This window comes from Oncorhynchus mykiss, chromosome 28, assembly GCF_057628025.1.
Source record: "Oncorhynchus mykiss isolate SJ-2025 chromosome 28, ASM5762802v1, whole genome shotgun sequence".
Lineage (NCBI taxonomy): Eukaryota > Metazoa > Chordata > Actinopteri > Salmoniformes > Salmonidae > Oncorhynchus > Oncorhynchus mykiss.
The window spans coordinates 45292598-45314028 of record NC_143049.1 but is presented as its reverse complement, the minus strand read 5'-3'; the positions used below and the strand labels follow the sequence as shown (position 1 = coordinate 45314028).

Here is a 21431-nt window from a genome sequence, read left to right as displayed (position 1 = left end):
ACACTAAATAAAGAGAGACCTAAGACAACAACATAGCATGGCAGCAACACCACATGACAACAACATGGTAGCAACACAACATGGTACAAACATTAATGGGAACAGCAAGAAGGTAGATGCTATAAATGTTTGTAACAGTCTGCCGGCAGGGCACAGTACGCGCTGTTACAGCGTGTGTGTGTGCGCGCGCACAGTACAAGCTGCGGACAATTCGGGGCGTGTTTGTTTCTCATGGGGTGGAGAGGGGAGGGGCTGGGGTCGAAGGAAGGCAGGGAGGATGGGAGGGGAAAGGAGTCTAACAGCTACGTCGTTCCAGTGGAGTCAACAGCGACCCGCAAAGAGATCTCCAAAATTTAGTCAGGTTCTGCTCAGTTACCGGGCGGCCGCACATAGAATATCAACTTTTAAAAGATACATATATCTGAACTTTTCTTGTCCATGTTCCGTAGTAGTTAATTTAATCTGTTGTCTACGATGAAGTGGGGAGCAGCTGATTTGGGGGTAACATGGACATTGTTCTCTCTGTTCTTCAACTTTTCTGTCACCAACGGACAAAATCCGCCGAACTACAACCTTTTCCAAGGAGCTGCGTACCAGGGCGCGAGACACCGACAGTCACAGAGGAATAGGTAAATTATTATTTGTATCTATTGTTAATCTGTTTTATTTATTTCCATTTGCCTCAAACGAGTTGTGTTCTGTGTCGTTGCGATCTTATTTTATTTTCGCAGGACTTTTTCTCTTTAATTAGTGCAGTAAATGGAGAGATTACTCGTGATTACATTGAATTAATTCAATATACGTTTACATTTTGAATTATTTTACTGCAGTTATTTATCACTAAATTGTTGCATTGAGTTGTTTCTGAGTTTTGTTATGGAGAATAATGCACCACTGAGTGTGTCTAGTCTTGTCTGTTTGCTGCAGCATTATAATCTGTGTTCTGTGTTCTGATGCAGCCTGTCTGTGTCTCCACTGTACATATCAACCGATCTGCTCTAATCCATAATGATAAAATCACATGTCAATCAGTAGATATACTAATTGGAGGTGGAAACCACCCTGTAATGTGATAGGCTGGTTATCTGCCCCAGTCACCCTGTAATGTGATAGGCTGGTTATCTGCACCAGTCAGCTACAGCTAAATGATCCACACAGATGCTGACTTTTATTTCTCTCTTTTTTCTCAACTATTTCTATCAGACAATAGACTATTTGTATCTTATTTCTCAAGCTTGGAAGGGTTGGAATTGTTGCCTGATGGTTGGTTACCAATGACATATTTTGCTTACACATCTCTCTCTCTTTCTCTCCTCCCCCTCTAGGAATTGGTGTGCATATGTGGTCCATAAGAACGTGAGCTGTACCGTCCAGGGGAATGTGGAGAGCTTTGTGGAGCCTGAGGTGGCACCGTGCCCAAACCATGACCCAGACTGTGAGCAACAAGTGATGTAAGTTTCCCTGGAGAGAGGGATGGGTGGAGGACAGAGAGAGGGATGACAGAGAGGTATGGGAGAGAGGGATGGGTGGAGGACAGAGGGGGATGACAGAGAGGGATGGGTGGAGGACAGAGAGGGATGGGTGGAGGACAGAGTGAGAGAGAGATGGGTGGAGGACGGAGAGAGATGGGATATAATAGAATATTATTCCCTCCCTTCTCTTATTTTCTCATCTAAGAGGGCTGGGGATGTTACAGCAATGTGATGGAAACTAGGTGGAGTTGCTCCTTACTACTTAGTCACCTCAGGTCCACTGGAGGGGTGAGAAGGGTTAGGAAAAGGGAGGACAGAAGGGAGAAAACAGCAGCTTGGAAAGTACTTATGAGTTAGCCAGTGAACAGCAATGATTAATCCACTCTGATTAGCTCATTTATTCCAGTAATAAGACTGACGGGATGACTGATCAACCACAGAATGAATGACTCTGACAACATCAAATGAAAGTTGTTGTTTTCATTATTAGAGCGTCACTGGAAACATTTCATAACTGGGCATCCGGGGTTCCACTGATGGGGTTTAACACCATTAGATTTACCATAGTTGGACAGCCCAGGTTCCACTGATGGGGTTTAACACCATTAGATTTACCATAGTTGGACAGCCCAGGTTCCACTGATGGGGTTTAACACCATTAGATTTACCATAGTTGGACAGCCCAGGTTCCACTGATGGGGTTTAACACCATTAGATTTACCATAGTTGGGATATGCCATAAACTGGGATATACTTAAAACCCTGGCCGTCCTACAATCTAACAAAAATGCCCTCAATCTCACACAAATTATCATGGAACCTACCAGATACAACCCTAAATCCATAAACACAGGCACCCTCATGGATCTTAGATGTTAACATTAGAAGCCTCCTCCCTAAGTTTGTTTTATTCACTGCCTTAGCACACTCTGCCAACCCGGATGTACTAGCTGTGTCTGAATCCTGGTTTAGGAAGACCACCAAAAACCCTGAAATGTCCATCCCTAACCATACCATTTTCCGACAAGATAGAACTGCCAAAGGGGGCGGAGTTGCAATCTACTGCAAAGAAGGCCTACAGAGTTCTGTCTTACTATCCAGGTCTGTGTCCAAACAATTTGAGCTCCTACTTTTAAAAATCCACCTTTCCAGAGACAAGTCTCTCACCGTTGCCGCTTGCTATAGACACCACCTTCTGCCCCCAACTGTGCCCTGGACACCATATGTGAATTGATGTCCCCCCGTCTTTCTTCAGAGCTCGTGCTGTTAGGTGACCTAAACTGGGACATGCTTAACACCCTGGTCCTCCTACAATCTAAACTTGATGCCCTCAATCTCACACAAATTATCAATGAACCTACCCGGTACAACCCCAAATCCGTAAAACATGGGCACCCTCATAGATATCATCCTAACCAACCTGCCCTCCAAATACACCTCTGCTGTCTTCAACCAGGATCTCAGCAATCACTCATTGCCTGCGTCCGTAACGGGTCTGCAGTCAAACGACCACCCCTCATCACTGTCAAACTCTCCCTAAAACACTTCAGAGAGCAGGCTTTTCTAATCGACCTGGCCTGGGTATCCTGGAAGGACATTGACCTCATTCCGTCAGTAGATGATGCCTGGTTATTCTTTAAAAGTGCTTTCCTCACCATCTTAAATAAGCATGCCCCACTCAAAAAAAATTGATCCAGGAACCGATATTGCCCCTGGTTCAATCCAGACCTGACTGCCCTTGACCAGCACAAAAACATCCTGTGGTGTACTGCATTATCATCGAATAGCCCCCGTGATATGCAACTTTTCAGGGAAGTTAGGAACCAATATACACAGGCAGTTAGGAAAGCAAAGGCTAGCTTTTTCAAACAGAAATTTGCATCCTGTACCACAAACTCCGAAAGTTCTGGGACACTGTAAAGTCCATGGAGAATAAGAGCACCCCCTCCCAGCTGCCCACTGCACTGAGGCTTGGAAACACTGTCACCACCGATTAAATCTACGACAATCGAGAATTTCAACAGGTATTTTTCTACGGCTGGCCATGCTTTCCACCTGGCTACCCCTACCCCGGTCAACAGCTCTGCACCCCCCACAGCAACTTGCCCAAGCTCCCCATTTCTCCTTCACCCAATTCCAGAAAGCTGATGTTCTGAAGAAGCTGCAAAATCTGGACCCCTACAAATCAGCTGGGCTTTACAATCTGAACCCTCTCTTTCTAAAATTATCCGTCGCAATTTTTGCAACCCCTAATACTAGCCTGTTCAACAACTCTTTCGTATCGTTTGCGATCCCTTAAGATTCACATTGTAAATGAGAACTTGTTCTCAACTGGCCTACCTGGTTAAATAAAGGTGAAATTAAAAAAGCCCAGGTTCCACTGATTGGGTTTCACACCATTAGATTTACCATAGCTGGGCAGCCCAGGTTCCACTGATGGGGTTCCACTCAATTAGATTTACCATCAAATCTAATCATACTTTAATAATACATCACATTTCAGTCATGAAATTCAACGCAAACAAAATAATGACACAAACTGAATGACTAAAAAGCACCCTGAGGAAAAGAAAAGCTAAAAATATGTTTTAAGATCTCTTTTAGATATATCCACAGTTTCGGCCCCCCAAAGGACCTGAGGGACCTACTGGGTACATAACTTAAAGCATGTCTGACATGTATTGAGGTGCACAATCTTGAATTGATTTAAAAACCGATTCAAAAATCTTAAAATTAATTCTAAAACTCACAGGCAGCCAGTGCAGAGACGTTAAAACTTCTCTAGGGTAGGGGGCAGCATTCGGATTTTTGGATGAAAAGCATGTCTAAATTAAACGCCCTGCTCCTCGGGCCCAGAAGATATGATATGCATATAACTGGTAGATTTGGAAAGAAAACACTCTAAAGTTTCCAAAACTGTTAAAATAGTGTCTGTGAGTATAACAGAACTGATTTGGCAGGCGAAAACCTGAGAAAAATCCATTCAGGAACTATTTTTTTTTGTGGTTTTGTAGTTTTCTATTCAATGCCATTACAGTATCCATTGACATAGGACTCAATTTGCAGTTCCTATGCCTTCCACTAGATGTCAACAGTCTTTAGAAATTGTTTCAGGCTTGTATTCTTATAAATGAGGGAGTAAGACCAGTCTGAATGATTGGACCCTGACATGTCACAGAGCTTTTTCATACGCAATCACGAGGGAGTGCATTTCTTGTTTACCTTTTATATTGACAATGTTATTGTCCGGTTGAAATATTATAGATCATTTAGGCTAAAAACAACCTGAGGATTAAATATAAACATTGTTTGACATGTTTCTATGAACTTTACGGAAACAATTGGGATTTTTTGTCTGCCTGTTTTGACTGCGTTTGAGCCTGTGGATTACTGAAGAAAACGTGCGAAGAAAACGGAGGTTTTTGGATATAAATAGACTTTATCGAACAAAAGGAACATTTATTGAGTAAATTAATGTCTTCTGAGTGCCACCATATGAAGATCATCAAAAGTAAGGGATTCATTTTATCTCTATTTTTGAGTTTTGTAACGCTTCTGCTTGGCTGGTTACTGTTTGTAATAATTTGTCAACTGGGCTATGTTCTCAAATAATCGTAAGGTATGATTTTGCCGTGAAGCATTTTTTAAATCTGACACCGTGGTTGGATTCACAAGAAGTTAATCTTTAAAACTAAGGAAAATATGTTTTGTTTTCTGAATTTTTATAATGAGTATTTCTGTATTTGAATTTGGCGCTCTGCAATCTCACTGGATGTTGGCCAGATGGGACGCTAGCGTCCCACATACCCTAGAGAGGTTAAAACCGATGTAGTGTGTGTTCTCTGTCTGATCTTGGTCAGTACCCATGCTGCAGCATTCTGTATGTTTTGCAGATGACCAATAGCTTTCTTAGGTAGACCAGACAGGAGAGCATTACTGTAGTCAAGCCTGCTTGTAATAAAAGCATGGATGAGTGTCTCTGTATCAGCCTGAGAGAGAAACAGCCACACCTTGGAAATGTTCCTCAGATGTTAAAAAGCTATTGTGGTCACATTCCTAATGTGTGATTCGAAATGTAGTTCAGAATCTAAAATAACACTTAGTTTTTTTTCCAGGTGTTTTATCTTTATTGCCCATTAATTAAAATGTTCGGACAGATTCTCTCCCTGTGCTTTGGCTCCAACAATAAGTACCTCGGTTTTGCCATAACACTGTGACATTCATGTTTAGAGTGACGTCATAGTTTTATTGTAATTTGGAACTTGTGGCCACACTATTTTGCAACATACACTTTAGACACATAGTTGGAGTGAAGTTAAATATTTGACGTTTTACCCCCTTGAGAACACCTCTGTCTTGTGAAATCTGTTCTCAAACGGTCATGACTTCATGGAATAAAAATGAGAGAGCGAGCGAGAGGGAGACACGGAGAGGGAGACATGGAGAGGGAGGGAGGGAGACATGGAGAGGGAGGGAGGGAGACATGGAGAGGGAGGGAGGGAGACATGGAGAGGGAGGGAGGGAGACATGGAGAGGGAGGGAGGGAGACATGGAGAGGGAGGGTGACAAGGAGGGAAGTAGAGAGAGACGGAGGGAGTGTGAGAGAATGAGAAAGAGAGTCACAAAGGGACTGGTAAACTATTAGAGAGAGAGACGGAAGGAGGGAGAGAGAGAGAGAGAGAGAGAGAGACTGGTAAACTATTAGAGAGAGAGACAGAGGGAGGGAGAGAGAACGAGAGGGAAAGAGAAAGACACAAAAGGGCTGGTAAACTATTAGAGAGAGAGGCAGAGGGAGGAAGAGAGACAAAGGGGCTGGTAAACTATTAGAGTTCATGCCTTTGCTTTCTTTTTCTAACCCTAACTCCTTTCTCTGCATGACGGAAAATGATCTGGAAATCCCAGAATCTCCTGGGAGGCAGGTCAGAGAAACCTGAACCCAAGTTTCCGTGAGAGAGATAGGGAGGAGGCCTGGCATTGGGTTATGGTTAGACAGCTCTGTTTCACTACTGGACTTAAATTGTTGAGTCTCTCTCTTTATCTGTTGCTATCTACCTATCTGTTACTATCCACCTGTCTGTTGCTCTCTCTTTGTCTGTTGCTGTCCACCTATCTGTTGCTCTCTCTTTGTCTGTTGCTCTCTCTATATCTGTTGCTGTCCTCCTATCTGTTGTTCTCGCTTTATCTGTTGCTATCCACATCTGTTGTTCTCTCTTTCTGTTGCTATCCACCTGTATGTTGCTGTCCACCTATTTGTTGCTCTATCTTCATCTGTTGCTATCTCTTCATCTGTTGCTGTCCACCTATCTATTGCTCTCGCTTCATTTGTTGCTCTCTCTTCATCTGATGCTGTCCACCTATCTGTTGCTGTCCACCTACCTGTTGCTCTCTCTTTACCTGTTGCTCTCTCTTTACCTGTTGCTCTCTCTTTACCTGTTGCTCTCTCTTTATCTTTTGCTCTCTCTTTATCTGTTGCTGTCCACCTATCTGATGCTCTCTCTTTCTGTTGCTATCCACCTATCTGATGCTCTCTCTTTCTGTTGCTATCCACCTATCTGTTGCTCTCGCTTTATTTGTTGCTGTCCACCTATCTGTTCCTGTCCACCTATCTGTTGCTCTCGCTTTATCTGTTGCTCTCTCTTTATCTGTTGCTCTCGCTTTATCTGTTGCTATCCACCTATCTGATGCTCTCTCTTTCTGTTGCTATCCACCTATCTGTTGCTCTCTTTGTCTGTTGCTATCCACCTATCTGTTGCTCTCTTTGTCTGTTGCTATCCACCTATCTGTTGCGCTCTCTTTATTTGTTGCTCTCTCTTTATCTGTTGCTCTCTCTTTATCTGTTGCTCTCTCTTTACCTGTTGCTCTCTTCATCTGTTGCTGTCCACCTACCTGTTGCTCTCTCTTTCTGTTGCTATCCACCTGTCTGTTGCTGTCCACCTATCTGTTGCTGACCACCTATTTGTTGCTCTCTCTTCATCTGTTGCTATCCACCTATCTGTTCCTCTCTCTTTATCTGTTGCTATTCATCTATCTGTTGCTATCTCTTTATCTGTTGCTCTCTCTTTATCTGTTGCTCTCTCTTTATCTGTTGCTCTCTCTTTATCTGTTGCTCTCTCTTTATCTGTTGCTCTCTCTTTAGCTGTTGCTATCCACCTTTCTGTTGCGCTCTCTTTATCTATTGCTATCCACATATATGTTGCTATCCACCTATCTGTTGCTCTCTTTATCTGTTGCTATCCACCTATTTGTTGCTATCTTTATCTGTTGCTATCCACCTATCTGATGCTCTCTCTTTCTGTTGCTATCCACCTTTCTGTTGCTCTCTCTTTATCTGTTGCTATCCACCTATCTGATGCTCTCTCTTTCTGTTGCTGTCCACCTATCTGTTGCTCTCTCTTTCTGTTGCTATCCACCTATCTGTTGCTATCCACCTATCTGTTGCTCTCTCTTTCTGTTGCTATCCACCTATCTGTTGCTGTCCACCTATTTGTTGCTGTCCACCTATTTGTTGCTGTCCACCTATCTGTTGCTGTCCACCTATCTGTTGCTATCCACCTATCTGTTGCTCTCTCTTTCTGTTGCTATCCACCTTTCTGTTGCTCTCTCTTTCTGTTGCTATCCACCTATTTGTTGCTGTCCACCTATCTGTTGCTGTTGCTGTTCGCCTATCTGTTGCTCTCTCTTTCTGTTGCTATCCACCTTTCTGTTGCTCTCTCTTTCTGTTCCTATCCACCTATCTGTTGCTATCCACCTATCTGTTGCTCTCTCTTTCTGTTGCTATCCACTTATGTGTTCCTATCCACCTCTGTTGCTCTCTCTTTCTGTTGCTATCCACCTATCTGTTGCTTTCCATCTAACTGGGTATTTACATTGTGCCACACTTTTCACCACCCACCAAACCATCTTTTACGCTACTGCTACTCTCTCTTTATCATATATGCAAAGTCACTTTATTAACCATATCTACATTTACATACTACCTCAATCAGCCCGACTAACTGGTGCCTGTATATAGCCTCGCTACTGCTATAGCCTCGCTACTGTATATAGACTCGCTAATGATATTTTTCACTGTCTTTTACTGTTGTTTTTATTTCTATAATTACCTATTGTTCACCTAATACCTTATTTATTTTTTGAATATATATAATTTTTGAAATTGCACTGTTGGTTGGAGCCTGTAAGTAAGCATTTCACTGTAAGGTCTACACATTTTGTATTCAGGGCACGTGACAAATAAACTTTGATTTGATTTGTCACTGCAACCTTAAAGGTCCTCAATGATTTCACCATTGCCCTTGTTTCGAAGCAATATTGTGCTGTTATATTATTGACTTGGCAAAAGTTTTTGGAATGGTCTACCATATCATTCTTGTAGGCAGGCTAAGGAGTATGTCTCTGAGGGGTCTTTGGCCTGGTTTGCTAACTACCTCTTTCAAAGAGTGCTGTGTATAAAGTCATAAAATCTGCTGTCTCAGCCACTTCCTGTCACCAAGGGAGTACCCCAAGGCTCAATCCTAGGCCCCACGCTCTTCTCATTTTACATCAACAACATAGCTCAGGCAGTAGGAAGATCTCTCATCCATTTATATGCAGATGATACAGACTCAGCTGGCCGCTCCCTGGATTTTGTGTTAAATGCTCTACAACAAAGCTTTCTTAGTGTCCAACAAGCTTTCTCTGCCGTTAACCTTGTTCTGAACACCTCCAAAACAAAGGTCATGTGGTTTGGTTAGAAGAATGCCCCTTTTCCCACAGGTGTTATTACTACCTCTGAGGTTTAGAGCTTTAGGCAGTCACGACATACAAGCACTTGGGAGTATGGCTAGATGGTACACTGTCCTTCTCTCAGCACATATCAGAGCTGCAGGCTAAAGTTAAATCTATACTTGGTTTCCTCTATCGTAATGGCTCCTCTTTCACCCCAGCTGACAAACTAACCCTGATTCAGATGACCATCTTACCCATGCTAGATTACGGAGACATTTATTTTATAGATCGGCAAGTAAGGGTACTCTTGAGCGGCTAGATGTTCTTTACCATTCGGCAATCAGATTTGCCACCAATGCTCCCTATAGGACACATCTCTGCACTCTATACTCCTCTGTAAACTGGTCATCTCTCTATACCTGTCGCAAGACCCACTGGTTTATACTTATTTATAAAACCCTCTTAGGCCTCACTCCCCCCATCTGAGATGTCTACTGAAGCCCTCAACCTACACATACAACACCCGTTTTGCCAGTCACATTCTGTTAAAGGTCCCCAAAGCAAAGTTGTGGTGCTGTTGCCTGTGCCCAATAATGTTTGTACCATGTTTTATGCTGCTACCATGTTGTGTTGCTACCATGTTGTTCTTATGGTGTGTTGCTACCATGGTGTGTTATGTGTTGCTGCCTTGCTATGTTGCTGTCTTGGTCTCTCTTTATGTAGTGTTGTCTCTCTTGTGTTTTGTCCTATATTTATATTGTTTTTATTTTTAATCCCAGGCCCCCGTCCCCGCAGGAGGCCTTTTGCCTTTTGGTAGGCCGTTATTGTAAATAAGAATTTGTTCTTAACTGACTTGCCTAGTTATCCTCTCTTGGGTAGGGGGTAGTATTTTGACATCCGGATGAAAAGCGTGCCCAAAGTAAACTTGTAATGATCGTTGTTGGAAGGATGGTCGGACCAAGATGCAGCTTGGGGTAGGTTAATCATTTACATTTATGATAACAAAACACAAAACAAGAAAGAGTAACAAACTAAACGTCCAGCTTTGTAGGGCTAAAAAGCAATAATACAAAATCAAGATCCCACAAACAGGGAAAAGGGAGGGAAAAGGCTGCCTAAATATGATCCCCAATCAGAGACAACGATAGACAGCTGCCTCTGATTGGGAACCATACCAGGCCAACATAGAAAATAAAAAACTAGACTACCCCTCCTAGTCACATCCTGACCTAACCAAAATAGAGAAATTATTATCTAAGGTTATATAAGGTCAGGGCGTGACAAAACTGCCTGTTACTCAGGCCCAGAAGCTAGAATGTGCATATAATTTGTAGATTTGGATAGAAAACACTCTAACGTTTCTAAAACTGTTAAAATAATGTATGTGAATATAACAGAACTGATTTGGCAGGCAAACCATCCAGGGAAAAAAATATTTTCCAATAGGTTTCTATGGGATACCCTTATTATTAGGAGCCTGGTTGCATTTCATATGGCTTCCACTAGATGTCAACAGACTTTAGAAATCGTTTGATGTTTTTCTTTTGAGAAAAGAAGAAGTAGTCCTATTCATTGTAAATGTCACTCCAGGTGGACTATTGTTTTGGTGCGTGTGAACAGGAGCGCGCTCCAAATTGTTTTTATCCGGTATTAGAAACAGTTTATTCCGTTTGAAATTTTATCGATTTTTTTTACATTTTAGGGTACCTGAGGTTGGTTTAGGAATGTTGTTTGAAATGTTTGGACCAAGTTTACATTCATGTTGGGCGAGTTGAAACCGGTGTATTTCTGAATCAAATGCGCCAGATAAATGGACGTTTTTTGGACATAAAGAAGGACATTATCGAACAAAAAGACAATTTGTGATGTTTCTGGGACATTTTGGAGTTCCAACAGAAGAAGATCTTCAAAGGTAAGGCATTAATTATATCGCTCTTTCTGACTTTTGTGTCGCACCTGCCTGGTTGAAATATGTTTTTCATGTGTTTGTATGCAGGGTGCTGTCCTCAGATATTCACATGGTGTGCTTTCGCCACAAAACCTTTTTGAAATCTGACACAGCGGCAGGATTAACAAGAAGTTAAGGTTTATTTTGATGTATAACACATATATTTTTAAGAATGTTAAATATTTGAATTTCACTGGATAATGGCCAGGTGAGATGCTACCGTCCCATAAGAAGTTAAATAAAGGTCAAATAAAATAAATACAATTATTATTATGCACAAAACAAATGAAGCACAGCGCTGTTTATGACTTCAAGCCTATCAACTCCCAAGATTAGGCTGGCAATACTAAAGTGCCTACACAAACATCCAATAGTCAAAGGTATATGTAATACAGTCGTGGCCAAAAGTTTTTGAGAATGACACAAATATTAATTTTCACAAAGTCTGCTGCCTCAGTTTGCATGATGGCAATTTGCATATACTCCAGAATGTTATGAAGAGTGATCAGATTAATTGCAATTAATTGCAAAGTCACTCTTTGCCATGCAAATTAACTGAATCCCCAAAAAACATTTCCACTGCATTTCAACCCTGCCACTAAAGGACCAGCTGACATCATGTCAGTGATTCTCTCGTTAACACACGTGTGAGTGTTGACGAGGACAAGGCTGGAGATCACTCTGTCATGCTGATTGAGTTTGAATAACAGACTGGAAGCTTCAAAAGGAGAGTGGTGCTTGGAATCATTGTTCTTCCTCTGTCAACCATGGTTACCTGCAAGGAAACATGTACCGTCATCATTGCTTTGCACAAAAAGGGCTTAAGGATATTGCTGCCAGTAAGATTGCACCTAAATCAACCATTTATCGGATCATCAAGAACTTTAAGGAGAGTGGTTCAATTGTTGTAAAGAAGGCTTCAGGGCGCCCAAGAAAGTCCAGCAAGCGCCAGGACCGTCTCCTAAAGTTGATTCAGCTGCGGGATCCGGGCACCACCAGTACAGAGCTTGCTCAGGAATGGCAGCAGGCAGGTGTGATTGCATCTTTTAGAGGATAGCCTGGTTTCAAGAAGGGCAGCAAAGAAGTAACTTCTCTCCAGAAAAAACATCAGGGACAGACTGATATTATGCAAAAGGTACAGGGATTGGACTGCTGAGGATTGCGGTAAAGTCATTTTCTCTGATGAATCCCCTTGCCGATTGTTTGAGGCATCCGGAAAAAAGCTTGTCCGGAGAAGACAAGGTGAGCGCTACCATCAGTCCTGTGTCATGCCAACAGTAAAGCTTCCTGAGACCATTCATGTGTGCCCTTGCTTGTCAGCCAAGGGAGTGGACTCACTTACAATTTTGCCTGAGAACACAGCCATGAATAAAGAATGGCACCAACATATCCTCCGAGAGCAACTTCTCCCAACCATCCAGGAACAGTTTTGTGACGAACCATGCCTTTTCCACTATGATAGAGCACCTTGCCATAAGGCAAGTGGCTCAGGGAACAAGTGGCTCAGGGAACAAAACATCAATATTTTGGCCAGACCTTAATCCCATTGAGAACTTGTGGTCAATCTTCAAGAAGCGGGTGGACACACAAAACCCCACAAATTCTGACAAGCTCCAAGCATTGATTATGCAAGAATGGGCTGCCATCAGTCAGGGTGTGTGCCAGAAGTTAATTGGCAGCATGCCAAGGCAGATTGCAGAGGTCTTGAATAAGAAGGGTCCACACTGCAAATATTGACTCTTTGCATCAACTTCATGTAATTGTCAATTAAAGCCTTTGACACTTATGAAATGCTTGTAATTATACTTCAGCATTCCATAGTAACATCTGACAAAAATATCTAAAGACACTGAAGCAGCAAACTTTGTGGAAATTAATATTTGTGCCATTCTCAAAACTTTTGGCCACGACTGTACAAATGCTATCGAGAGAAATAGTCCTATAATTCCTATAATAACTACAACCTAAAACTTCTTACCTGGGAATATTGAAGACTCATATGTTCTCATGTTCTGAGCAAGGAACTTAAACTTTAGCGTTTTTACATGGCACATATTGAACTTTTACTTTCTTCTCCAACACTTTGTTTTTGCATTATTTAAACCAAATTGAACATGTTTCATTATTTATTTGAGACTAAATGTATTTTTTAAATGTATTATATTAAGTTAAAATAAGTGTTCATTCAGCATGGTTGTGTTTTATAGATATATTTAATTGCTCCCTATCCTCTGTTGTCCCCATATTCTTCAACATGGCTACCATTGTTGCTGTTCCCAAGAAGGCAAAGATAACTGAACTAAATGACTACTGCCCCGTAGCACTCACTTCTGTCATCATGCTTTGAGAGGCTAGTCCAGGGTCATATCACCGCCACCTTACCGGCCACCCTAGACCCACTTCAGTTTGCTTCAAATTGTCAGCCTCTAATGACTTCTTGGTGTCAATAGCTAATAAGCAAGCAATAACTTTTGTTTCTGTGAGTTGCCAAAAAGAAAAACCCTGACTATCATTTCCCAAGTCATGTGATGTTGACTGATCATCCATCGAGGAAACTGCAGGCTGTATGGGGGAAGAACAGGCAACTGGAGGCTGTATGGGGGAAGAACAGGCAACTGGAGGCTGTATGGGGGAAGAACAGGCAACTGGAGGCTGTATGGGGGAAGAACAGGCAACTGGAGGCTGTATGGGGGAAGAACAGTCAGCTGGAGGCTGTATGGGGGAAGAACAGTCAGCTGTAGGCTGTATGGGGGAAGAACAGTCAGCTGGAGGCTGTATGGGGGGAGAACAGGCAACTGGAGGCTGTATTGGGGAAGAACAGGCAACTGGAGGCTGTATGGGGGGAGAACAGACAACTGGAGGCTGTATTGGGGAAGAACAGGCAACTGGAGGCTGTATTGGGGAAGAACAGGCAACTGGAGGCTGTATTGGGGAAGAACAGGCAACTGGAGGCTGTATGGGGGAAGAACAGGCAACTGGAGGCTGTATGGGGGAAGAACAGGCAACTGGAGGCTGTATGGGGGAAGAACAGGCAACTGGAGGCTGTATGGGGGAAGAACAGGCAACTGGAGGCTGTATGGGGGAAGAACAGGCAACTGGAGGCTGTACGGGGGGAAGAACAGGCAACTGGAGGCTGTATGGGGGAAGAACAGGCAACTGGAGGCTGTATGGGGGAAGAACAGGCAACTGGAGGCTGTATGGGGGAAGAACAGGCAACTGGAGGCTGTACGGGGGGAAGAACAGGCAACTGGAGGCTGTATGGGGGAAGAACAGGCACCTCGATGATTAGGGTGGATTCCATCCTCCTTATAGAGAATGCTCTGCTTCATTAGGTGTCAAAGTTGTCTACAAAAGTCACACCAATGGAGCTGCAGAAGTCACGTAGCCAGTTGTGAAGCGCTATAGACTGCTAAAATTTTCACTACATCGACCCAGCGAGGGCACAGAGCCAGAAATTATAGAATGTATTTTTGTGTCCGAGCTACCATTCCTAATGGAATTCTCTCCCACGTGGGCTGCAACAGCATCAACCTCTATGTATTGACGTATAACGGTGGGGAGCCTAGTAATACCCTGTTCTTGTGCCCTGGGGTAGATCATGTATTTTTCTCCAGTAACCGAGCCATTTGGTACCTTAGAGCTGCCTAAAACAACAGCCGGCGAGATGGGAGAGGAAATACAGTGCATTGCGAAGGTATTCGGCCCCCTTGAACTTTGCGACCTTTTGCCACATTTCAGGCTTCAAACATAAAGATATAAAACTGTATTTTTTTGTGAAGAATCCACAACAAGTGGGACACAATCATGAAGTGGAACGACATTTATTGGATATTTCAAACTTTTTTAACAAATCAAAAACTGAAAAATTGGGCGTGCAAAATTATTCAGCCCCTTTACTTTCAGTGCAGCAAACTCTCTCCAGAAGTTCAGTGAGGATCTCTGAATGATCCAATGTTGACCTAAATGACTAATGATGATAAATACAATCCACCTGTGTGTAATCAAGTCTCCGTATAAATGCACCTGCACTGTGATAGTCTCAGAGGTCCGTTAAAAGCGCAGAGAGCATCATGAAGAACAAGGAACACACCAGGCAGGTCCGAGATACTGTTGTGAAGAAGTTTAAAGCCGGATTTGGATACAAAAAGATTTCCCAAGCTTTAAACATCCCAAGGAGCACTGTGCAAGCGATAATATTGAAATGGAAGGAGTATCAGACCACTGCAAATCTACCAAGACCTGGCCGTCCCTCTAAACTTTCAGCTCATACAAGGAGAAGACTGATCAGAGATGCAGCCAAGAGGCCCATGATCACTCTGGATGAACTGCAGAGATCTACAGCTGAGGTGGGAGACTCTGTCCATAGGACAACAATCAGTCGTTATTGCACAAATCTGGCCTTTATGGAAGAGTGGCAAGAAGAAAGCCATTTCTTAAAGATATCCATAAAAAGTGTTGTTTAAAGTTTGCCACAAGCCACCTGGGAGACACACCAAACATGTGGAAGAAGGTGCTCTGGTCAGATGAAACCAAAATTGAACTTTTTGGCAACAATGCAAAACGTTATGTTTGGCGTAAAAGCAACACAGCTGAACACACCATCCCCACTGTCAAACATGGTGGTGGCAGCATCATGGTTTGGGCCTGCTTTTCTTCAGCAGGGACAGGGAAGATGGTTAAAATTGATGGGAAGATGGATGGAGCCAAATACAGGACCATTCTGGAAGAAAACCTGATGGAGTCTGCAAAAGACCTGAGACTGGGACGGAGATTTGTCTTCCAACAAGACAATGATCCAAAACATAAAGCAAAATCTACAATGGAATGGTTCAAAAATAAACATATCCAGGTGTTAGAATGGCCAAGTCAGTCCAGACCTGAATCCAATCGAGAATCTGTGGAAAGAACTGAAAACTGCTGTTCACAAATGCTCTCCATCCAACCTCACTGAGCTCGAGCTGTTTTGCAAGGAGGAATGGGAAAACATTTCAGTCTCTCGATGTGCAAAACTGATAGAGACATACCCCAAGCGACTTACAGCTGTAATCGCAGCAAAAGGTGGCGCTACAAAGTATTAATTTAAGGGGCCTGAATAATTTTGCACGCCCAATTTTTCAGTTTTTGATTTGTTAAAAAAGTTTGAAATATCCAATAAATGTTCCACTTCATGATTGTGTCCCACTTGTTGTTGATTCTTCACAAAAAAATACAGTTTTATATCTTTGTTTGAAACCTGAAATGTGGCAAAAGGTCGCAAAGTTCAAGGGGGCCGAATACTTTCGCAATGCACTGTACACCCATTACTACACCTCATATGATTCAGGATGACCCGTCAAGGACTGGCGAGAGGCACCATCTCGCACAGCTGCAACTCTTGGCACCCGTTTGAAGCCTCCCATAACCAATGAATCCTCATTCACTGTAGAAGCCACCGGAGAGGGAGACAGAACAGGGGACGAAGGTGCAGGTACCTCCGGAGCCTCATTCACCATAGAAGCCACCGGAGAGGGAGACAGAACAGGGGACGAAGGTGCAGGTACCTCCGGAGCCTCATTCACTGTAGAAGCCACCGGAGAGGGAGACAGAACAGGGGACGAAGGTGCAGGTACCTCCGGAGCCTCATTCACTGTAGAAGCCACCGGAGAGGGAGACAGAACAGGGGACGAAGGCACTGGTACCTCTGGATCTGATCACGAAGTGGAAGCCCCAAGGGATGAAGTTGCTGGAACCTCTGGATCCAGGGTAGCGATGCTGTTTGAAGTTTGTATCAGGTCCGGGCTTCCCACCGCTAAGGAGGCCCCTATTGTCAAAGGCCTGCTTTTGACTTCGACGGCGAGTGACGTACCTCCATGGCTGGTTGGCAGGGTCGAAATCGGGAACATCCAGTGGTCACATTGCAGTGGTCTAATCAAGAAGTGATAAAAGCATTGATTAGCTTTTCTGACATCATTTTTTGACAAAAAAATCCAGATTTTTGCAATGTTACAAAGATGGAAAAAAGCTGTCCTTGAAATATTCTCAATATGTTCATCAAAAGAGAGATCAGGGTCCAGAGTAACGCAGAGGTCCTTCTGAGTTTTATTTGAGACGACTGTACAACCATCACGATTAATTGTAAGATCCAACAGAAGTTCTCTTTGTTTCTTGGGACCTAGATCTAGCATCTCTTGTTTTGTCCGAGATTAAAAGTAAAACATTTGCCGCCATCCACTTCCTTATGTCCGAAACAAAGGCGTCCAGAATAGGAAATTTTGGGGCTTCACCATGTTTCAGCAAAATGTACAGCTGTGTGTCATCCGCATAGCAGTGAAAGCTGACATTGTGTTTCCGAATAACATCACCCAGAGATGAGAGATTCGATATAGGCCAATAGTTTTGTACATTTTCTGGGTCAAGATTTGTCTTTTTCAAGAGAGGCTTCATTACTGCCACTTTTAGTGAGTTTGGTGCACATCCGGTGGATAGGGAGTCATTTATTGTTCAACATAGGAGGGCCAAGCACAGGAAGTAGCTCTTTCAGTAGTTTAGTAGGAATAGGGTCCAGTATGCAGCTTGAAGGTTTAGAGGCTGTGACTATTTTTAATTAATGTGTTGTTGGATTCTGGGTTAAACTTGGAACATTGCTATGCTAGAGACTGTTTTTTTTTTACATCAGAAGTTAATGGTTATCTGTAGGGCCAGATGGTTTTGGAATGTGGTGGACAGGAAGAAGTCACAGGATTGCTGTAGGGGATACAGATGGATATCTGTGGATTAGGCAAATGAGGGGTTGAGGTCAGGTCAGATCCCCTTAAGGGAGAAATTATGGTTTATTACCCTATTACTTCATCTTCCTGTCGAACCATCATAGATGTAAGGATTGGAGAGAAGGAGGAGTTCTTAAATTGGAATATATACAGTATATACACTTGTGGTGGTGGAAACACTAGACAGTTTGTCTAATGCAGCTGTATTGATCCTCTGGGAATAATTAAATTAAACTTGGTTATGCATTCATAATGTCCATTGAGTTATTTACTCTGATAATTAGAACCTAACAGTGTCAAGAGATACAGGATTTAAAAATGTGAGTGTCTCCATTGATCCTAGGTCCTGTCAGTTCTGTGCAGACTCAGTACAACTAGGTTTGGAGAAATACGCAGATTCAAAGAGGAGTCCATAATTTGCTTTCAAATTATCATGATATTTTTGTCAAGTTCATGAATTTATCACTGCTGAAGTGGAAGCCATCCTCTCTTGAGGAATGTAGCTTTTCTCCTCAATTAGGTTGGAAAAATCGGATGATCGAGCAGGAGTGAGGGCTCTTCGATACTGATATTATTATTAATATATATTTCCAAGGTAGTCGGAAGACTTCCAGTTTGGTGAAGCACCATTTCTGTTCCAATTTTCTGGAAGCTTCAGGGCTCGGGTTTTTCTTTTCTTTTAACAAATATTGAGCTGACCACACTGACTGTGCTGGTGGCAGACACCACTAAGCTGGCAGGGTGGCTAACAGCCTGCTGCCTGGCCTGCACCCTATCTCATTGTGGAGCTATAGGAGTTAGAGCCCTGTCTATGTTGGTAGATAAGATGAGAGCACACCTCCAGCTAGGATGGAGTCTGTCATTCCTCAGCCAGCCAGCCATGGTCCTGTTTGTGGGTGAGTCCCAAAAAGAAGGCCAATTAGCTACGAATTCTATCATTTGGGAGGAGCAGAAAACAGTTTTCAACCAGTGATTGAGTTGTGAGACTCTGCTGTAGAGCTCATCACTCCCCCTAACTGGGAAGGGGACAGAGACAATTACTCAATGCCGACACAATCTTTCTGGATAATTTACACGCTGAAGCTATGCTGCGCTTGGTGACCTCTGACTGTTTCATCCTAACCTCGTTGGTGCCGACGTGGATAACAATATCTCTATACTCTCCACACTCGCCAGTTTTAGCTTTAGCCAGCACCATCTTCAGATTAGCCTTAACGTCAGTAGCCCTGCCCCTGGTAAACAGTGTATGATCGCTGGATGATTCTTTTAAGTCTAATATTGTGGGTAATGTCATCGCCAATGACTCAGGTTTTCAATTTGTCAAAGCCAATGGTGGAAGGCTTCAGCGGCTCAGAACCTGTAACGGGTGGAGGAGAGACCTGAGAAGCCTCGGCCTCTGACTCCAACTCGTTGCTTAATGGGGACAAGTTCAAAGTTTCTGTCGGCTGAATGAGCAACACCGGTTGAGTTTCTTTCCAGGAAATTGTCCTGCTGTGGGGATTTATACTACTATTGACATTTTTTATTTAAAATTTATTTAAAATCAAATCAATCAAATCAAATCAAACTTTATTTTCCGACGAATACAGCAAGTGTTAGAAATACTTATATAACAAGTGTTAGACTTTACCGTGAAATACTTAAGCCCTTAATCAACAGTGCAGTTCAAGAAGAATACAATATTTACCAAGTAGACTCAAATAAAAAGTAATAATGAACAGTAACACAATAAGAATAACAATAACGAGGCTATATACAGGGGGTACCGGTACCGAGCCAGTGTGCAGGGGTACAGACTAGTTGAGGTAATCTGTACATGTAGGTGGAGGTGAAGTGACTATGCATAGGTAACATACAAACAGTGAGTCGCAGCAGTGTAGAACGGGGGGGGGGGGGGGGGTGTGTCAATGCAAATTGTCCGGTGCGATTTTTATGAATTGTTCAGCAGTCTAATGGCTTGGGGTAGAAGCTGTTGAGGAGCCTTTTAGTCCTAGACTTGGCGCTCTGGTACCGCTTTCCATGCGGAATCAGAGAAAACATTCTATAACTTGAGTGACTGGAGTCTCTGTCAATTTTATTGGCTTTCCTCTGACACTGCCTATTATATAGGTCCTGGATGGCAGGAAGCTTAGCCCCAATGATGTACTGGGCCATTCACACTACCCTCTGTAGCGCATTACGGTCAGATGTCGAGCAGTTGCCATAACAGGCGGTGATGCAACCAGTCAGGTTGCTCTCAATGGTGCAGCTGTAGAACCTTTTGAGAATCTGGGGGCCCATGCCAGATCTTTTCAGTCTCCTGAGGGGGAAAAGGTTTTGTCGTGCCCTCTTCATGACTGTCTTGGTATGTTTGGACCATGATAGTTCTTTGGTGATGTGGACACCAAGGAACTTGAAACTCTCGACCCGCTCCACTACAGCCCTGTCGATGTTAATGGGGGCCTGTACGGTCCGCCTTTTCCAGCTACTTTGTCTTGCTCACATTGAGGGAGAGGTTGTTGTCCTGGCACCACACTGCCAGTTCTCTGACCTCCCTATAGGCCATCTCATCATTGTCGGTGATCAGGCCTACCTCCGTTGTGTCGTCAGCACACTTATGGTGGTGGAGTCATGTTTGGCCACGCAGTCGTGGGTAAGCAGGGAATACAGGAGGGGACTAAGTACACACCCCTGAGGGGCCCCAGTGTTGAGGGTCAGCATGGCAGACGTGTTGTTGTTGCCTACTCTTATCACCTGGGGGCGGCCCGTCAGGAAGTCCAAGATCCAGTTACTAGGCAAGTCAGTTAAGAACAAATTCTTATTTACAATGATGGCCTACCCCAGCCAATCCCGGACGATGCTGGGCCAATTGTGAGCCTCCCTATTGGAATCCCAATCACGGCCAGATGTGATGCAGCCCAACCCTAATGCCTCTTGCACTGAGATACAGTGTCTTAGACCAGTCGAGAGCCAAGCTACTATCTGTACTTACTGGTGGCACAGACCCTGTTTCATTCTCTACTACACCTACATAATGATTGCATCTGCAACACGTCTATCCTTTTAAGTTTAGCATCAGTTTGTAATATTCTCAACAAAGATTATATTATCAAAAGAGGAATAATGTCATAGACTTAAGTAGAAATTTGAAGACTTGTTTGTCTTTGTGTGTTTGTGCATGCCTGTGTGTGTGTGTGTGTGTGTGTGTGTGCACTTACAAGTTTGTCCTGCCTTCTCTCCCAGGTATCGGACGCGGTTCCGGCCGGCCTATAAGATCGCCTATAAGACGGTGACAGACCTGGAGTGGAGGTGTTGCCCTAGTTACCAGGGACCAGACTGCTCTGAGCTGAAGGCTGCTCCTAACAGACAGACAGTACCAGCCGGGTCACAGCCACCCCAAACCCAGTACCCAAACAGACAGATCGTACCAGCAGGGTCACAACCTCACCAAAACCAGTACCCTAACAGACAGACAGTGCCAGCAGGGTCACAGCCTCACCAGAACCATAACTCAGAGGAAGCACCACACTACCCCCAGACCAGATCCATCCCTGGACAGACCAGACACCCACAGAGTAA

General features: G+C 43.5%; 1 protein-coding gene across 2 annotated transcripts in view; it reads left to right on the top strand.

Annotated features, from left to right (window-relative positions):
* The first annotated feature begins 259 nt into the window (after nt 1-259).
* emilin2a (elastin microfibril interfacer 2a) overlaps nt 260-21431 on the top strand; it is a 55357-nt gene continuing 34185 nt past the window's right edge. For both annotated transcript variants that reach the window (XM_090226064.1, XM_036966530.2), the window contains exons 1-3: nt 260-629; nt 1326-1451; nt 21096-21427. In XM_090226064.1, coding sequence (XP_090082190.1) covers nt 475-629; nt 1326-1451; nt 21096-21427 — 613 coding nt within the window. In that variant the 5' untranslated portion in view covers nt 260-474. The remainder of the gene's footprint in view (nt 630-1325; nt 1452-21095; nt 21428-21431) is intronic.